Source organism: Limulus polyphemus, unplaced genomic scaffold, assembly GCF_000517525.1.
Source record: "Limulus polyphemus unplaced genomic scaffold, Limulus_polyphemus-2.1.2 Scaffold2868, whole genome shotgun sequence".
NCBI lineage: Eukaryota > Metazoa > Arthropoda > Merostomata > Xiphosura > Limulidae > Limulus > Limulus polyphemus.
In genome coordinates this window covers 108744-114903 of record NW_013668478.1, presented here as the reverse complement: position 1 = coordinate 114903, position 6160 = coordinate 108744, and the positions used below count along the sequence as shown (strand labels likewise).

Here is a 6160-nt window from a genome sequence, read left to right as displayed (position 1 = left end):
ATTGCTGATTCCTACTCTCGAGAATCTTCTACAACTTTGGAGAATAGGCGAGAGTTTCACAAGATATATTTAACACTACAAGCTATGCTAGGTTTCAAATACAAACCTAATCTCAACAAACGTTGATATTCAAACAAATATGAAACAATAAATTCATTACAATATATATATATATATACAGTATATACATTTGCTTCATTTGTGATTCAATATTTAATTCAAAATAGTTTGATTGACCCTCTCGATTTATGTGTGTGTGCGTTTACTCAAAAGATAAATATATCTCTTTTTTTTTTTCAAACTTGTTAATAGCTTTTCGTCTTACAACTAACAAAGGTATAGAGTAGTAATGTGACAAATAAAATAGGCTTTCGCGTTCATTAATGTACGGTTAACTTTTTAACTTCTTTGTTTTCAACTGATTCGCATTCTTATGTTAGCTGAAAAACAGTTGACATTTTCATATTAAATTCTAAATGTTTTAGATTTTAGATTTAAAGCAAACGATTTTATAGATAACGCCAGAAGATGAAGAAAGAAGGAGGCGACGACGGGAAAGAAACAAGGTCGCTGCCACGAAGTGTCGATACAAAAAAAAAGAACGAACTCAGTGGTTGGCCATTGTAAGTACTAACATATCAGAAACTGCATAAAAGAAAGAAAGAAATACTCTTCATGTCTTCATGGTTCTTATTCTTATGTATTACTGACTTTTATTTAAAAACAAATAGTTATATACCAAGAGTATATATAATCTCGTTACAAGAAATTCTGACAAGTGTTATTTAATTTCTCTCTACAGGAATCGGACCATCTAGAAACTGATAACTCTGCTCTTAGAAGGGAAATTCAGGAACTTGAAGAACAAAAGCGACATCTAACGGAGATTTTACACGGTCATCATTGCTCTGCTCCTCAGAGATCATACGTACAGTTGCAGGTTGGATACCCTCAACATCACCAATAAATCGAGACTTGGTTGAATATATACGATATTCAAATAGTTAGTGAGACAAGGGGAGAACATCTCTAGGTTATTACTTTGTATATATCTTATTGACAGATGACGTTTAAGGATCTACGTTTCCTTCTTTGGGAAATTATGCAATTGTATGAACACATCCATGTATATTGTATATTGCTACATATATAATGTGTTTTAATATCCAGCTTTTCTATACTTTTATTCTTTACTGTTTCTTTACTAACCTCAAGTATTTAACGAATTTCCTAAATATTAGAGCACGTTTTTTGAACACTCTGGAATCATTTATATTTTTAGAATGTATAGTGGTTAATAATTAGCTTATGATTTTTAACCTTTCCTTCATTACATAGGGTTTCAAATAATTTAATTTTGTACTTTCTAGACGATTTTACTATCCCGGTAAGAAAATGATTAATTAGATATCATAGCTTGAAGCAGTATGTAAAATTTTGTTCTGTTCAAATTAAGTTTTTTTTTTTAGTTTGGGCCATGAATTAACATTGCACAACAATACTATAAAAGCTCAACAATACTGATGAGCATGATATTGAATTTAAAGCAAATAATTATATGCTTGTTATCTTATCTATGGAAAAATATTCATCTGTTTATTCTTCCTACTATAACGATGACGTTTTGGACTTCATCCTGAAGCCGCCTTCTGGTCTGGTTTAAAACTGTTACAACGTCAAAAATAGCCAGATAACTGTTGTTTATGAGTAATATTCTTTAATGTATTAATCTGGTTATCAACAGTTGGAAAACTAAGGACATTTTAAAGAAGTTATGTATTATTCGACATAGAATTATGCTTACGTTACACAATATATTTTTTGTATATATATTTTTAATAAGGAAACAGATATATAGTATTGTTAATATACTTATAGATATGGGTTTATATGTATTTATGTTTTGGCATGTAGATAAGGAGGAATCGAACCAGCTTCCCGAATAACATTACAGACTGAACTGGTTGTCGAAGAGATGTCACTGTTATGTGTAGTTAAATTTAAAGTATCACAAGTTTATATTAAGCTTAGATCATTAAAAGTTAGCTCTAAAAGTATAGTTAACTTTATTGGTTTAGTACTGCTCTCCTATCATGGGGGGTGGGGGGGGGGGTGAACCTAAATGTAGAATATAACACTAACTTTTGGAGATTAGTGCATCTCGTCTTTTTGATTATCTGGTACTGATTCTTCTTCCATTCCAGTAAGTTATTTAGATCAGACATAAAGAGACTTGACTCGAAACTAAGGCATATCTTAATCGGTTATGTAATCATTTCTTATCCCTGCGAAACAGGTTCGATTTATCTTGATTGGCCTACCTAGAACACGATAAAAAAACATATGTATAGCTTTGTCGGTATAAAACATATTTCCATAAACTCCGTACTAAATCTTTATATAATATCCACATTACAATAACCAGAAAGGTGAAGTACGTTTTCCTTGCATATGACCGAGAGCTTTATTTGTTTTTTTGTTTTTTTAATAATTCATTATTGTCATAATCGCCTGTCCGAAAAAAATGTAAATATCCTAATGCGAAGTTTTATTTTACTTAGACGGTTTCGTACACGACATGTAATAAAAATCCCTGATGTGTGTTTCCAAGTTTCTGTAACACCTTACGTACTCTCTTGAATCATAACCATCTTGGCGAGTCATGCCGGCAAAAGAAGCTTATAAGAAATTTAATGATATAATTACTATACCATGATCTAGTTTTAAAAACACAACCATATGTCTGAATTTGTTTATCTTTATTTTTTAATTATAAGAAACCTTCTGACCTGATGTTTTTAATATGTATCTTATTCAGTGTAAATTTTAAAAGAATGTGTGTGTATGTGTGAGTGTAAATAATTACATGAGTTGTTAACAACGAAATCTTCTCCATTAGAAATCATATAACTTTTCAGCTTTACTGAAGGCCTACAATGCTGTGTTAGAAACTTTCTTCTTCGCATCTTTTCTTTTTCTCATCTATGTTTTTTTCAGACTAAGTTTTATTTATTATTATATAAAAAATAACAAAATAAATATTTTACAGAAAAGTAATTTCTATTAATTCGGTATATATTATATAATAATATAGCTAGCTATGTGCAAACCTGGCATCAAATACTTCAATATCATTATCATCAGCAAATTTTTAACTAGCTTATCATTATCATAACGTTTGTATAATGTAGCGTTTACGGGTAAAATCGTCCAAAGTGGGATAAAAACACCAAATTTGGCACAAGTATAGTTTAATGTGTACTTTTTGATTACATAATGTGTGCCATTACAAATTCCTACTTTTAGGTCACAAACTTATACAAGAAATACAGGTGATGAGGACTAGAAAATAAGGGTTAAAATTCCATAAACTTTATTTGTTTTGTTTTTTGGTTTGTTGCTATAAACGTGGCCTGGAAATGTAGCATTTAATGTATCTGACCTTTTGAAATTATAAAATAGATAAGTTAACCTAATTCAAATAGTCGTATAATGTTATACAAAATACTGAAAAGCGTTAGAATAAGAATACCATCAAAACTGAACACCTGTGATGATAATATCGTACAGGTAAAAAACAAGCTAACATTAATAATGAAGATGAAGACGGTTGATAAAACATAAAACATTTTATTTACAAGGTTCGAACGTTTCGGAATAATTTATTCCATCTTCAGCGAAATCTGAAAATTGTGTTACAAAGATGATTATTACTAAAACTATAATATAATAACATAATCATTAGTTTACTTAGTTATTAGGAAAAACTGTAAATGTACGGATGAAACAATGTTTGTATATATATATTACACAACAGCTGAGTGTGAAAATTTAGCTTTGTGAGTCGTTAAGGGTCGGGTCTTCATCTTCATTGATAACGCCCCCCCCCCCAGTGGCACAGCGGTATGTCTGCGGACTTACAATTCTAGAAACCGGGTTTCGATACCCGAGGTGGGCAGAGCACAGATAGCCCATTGTGTAGCTTTATGCATAAATTCAAACAAATAAATCATTGATAAACCATCATGAATCCATTACAAGCTAACATTATCTTACAAACATACCCACAAAGTCGAATGTCTATTACCTACTTAAAGAGTAAGTGTTTTCAGTGAGGTGCTACCCCAGAACCAGGGTATTTTTGTCTTTACTGACTTTTTTTTCCTTTAAAAATTCACTAAAAATCTATTTTTTTACAATAACGTTTTGGAATTGGTGTCTTTTTTTTTTGTCACAACACTCCGGAAACATTATACGGTACTCCAGAAACCATAAAATACTGTTCTTGTTGAAACACTATTGAATTGAAAAAAGTGATAAGAGTGGTTTTTATTGCTATGTATTCTTCCTGGCGATAAAGGTATAAAAGCTTGTTATTCTATTGCCTGAGGGGCGCTATATTATACCCTGAAGTTTTATTCAAAAATATTGATGTCAGGCTAAATTGCAACACCTGATTACCATACAAACAAACAAAAATCATTTGTTTATTTTCTTAATAAGAGGTTTATTAATAGAATAATAGTTCTTCATTCTATTACTTTCATGATTAAAAACGTAACTGATAGAACTTTTTTTTTTCCAATAACCTGTCCGATGTTATTCACTCGTTCTTTAATACATATTTATAAATGTTGCAAAAACTTGTAACATGAAGCACTCGAGACATAATAAATGTTCTGGTATAATCATAAGTCAAGTACATTTGAGTTACGGTAATTTTCTGTTGCTTTGTTTTTCTTAGTTGTAAATGCCCCAAGTGGCACAGCGGTATGTCTGCGGACTTACAACACTAGAAACTTGGTTTCGATACCCGTGGTGGGCAGAGCGCAGATAGTCAATTGCGTAGCTTTGTGCTTAGTTACAAACAACAACAATTTACTTATAAACAAGTTTTTCTGATGCTCCCTCTAGCTGTATCTAAAGATCCAACACGGCGTAGACTTCATTTTTAAAGCTCAGCTCCAGATCAATGACGTCATGCGAAAACTATCAGATAGTAAAATTACACCCCTCCCCCATCCACTGCTGTATGTTTCCAAGCTGTACATCAAATTACGGAAGCACAGTAAGCCTCAAAAGTGAAGTACTCAATGGTTAATAATCCAGATCTTACTCAAAATCACGTCGTCATATTTGACATCCATAAGCCAGCCATAGTCCATTAGTCCTGTTCTAGGTCTATAATCGAACGACTTATCGCATAAAGCAGTTAGCACCTGCACCCATATTTATATAAATATCTGTAACATATGCCAGTTACTTGAAAGGCAGACGCGTTCAACAGGTTTCAGTGAAGTTTGAGATACATCATGGTGTTTGTCTTCAGAGTCATTATCATTAACCAGTTTTCTTAAATGGAATTCCAAGTGGTTTCATAAAGAGGAGAGTTTTCACGTCTGCTGCAGTGTGCAGCACATGCACGCAAGTTAGTTCGACAATACTCGCACAGTCTGCGCGAGTATTTCTTGCATCCACAAGGTGTATGTTCGTAAGAAGCTTTACTGGTAGGATTGTTCAGTCTGCTATGCATGTCAACCCCAGTCAGCAAGAGGAGGAAGCATCAGACTTAGCCAGCCTGGAAAGCAGCTCTCTTAATCAATTGTTATGGTATTCTTACTCTAACGCTTTTCAGTATTTTATATACTGTTATACGATTGTGCAAACTAGGTAGATTTATCTATTTTATTATTTAAAAAGTTCAAATATATTAAATATTAAATTTTCATACTGCCATGCTTATAGCAACAAACCAAGAAACAAAATTTATGAAATTTTAACCCTTATTTAACACAATTCTGATATTGTAATGCTCTTAACCGATCCTGTAGTATTACGGTCATTTCCGTATTCATCACGACTATCAGCTAATTATAATCAGTTTCAAAATTATCATAATACGCAATGTAATAACAATTTTGAAATATCTCTCGCTTGAAGAACTCATGAATGAGCTTGAAAACTTGCAGCTAGTAATATAAAGTAGGGTTAGCCTGAAATTATATTTTCATTCGAAATGACACTCAAAATTTGTTTGTGTTACTAGAGGGGTCATTATTATGATAAGCAAACACTTTTAGGCAGCTTTAGCAGAACAAATATATATATATATATATATATATATACGGCAGTCAATTACGTATTGTTACGTCTCCGTTCG

The 6160-nt window shown here is 32.0% G+C and overlaps 1 protein-coding gene across 1 annotated transcript in view; it reads left to right on the top strand.

Annotated features, from left to right (window-relative positions):
* The window catches only part of LOC106468091 (activating transcription factor 3-like), a 6468-nt gene extending 5501 nt beyond the window's left edge, over positions 1-967 (top strand). Inside the window, exons 2-3 of the mRNA XM_013928495.1 lie at positions 516-623; positions 803-967. Coding sequence (XP_013783949.1) covers positions 516-623; positions 803-967 — 273 coding nt within the window. The remainder of the gene's footprint in view (positions 1-515; positions 624-802) is intronic.
* Positions 968-6160: the final 5193 nt, after the last annotated feature.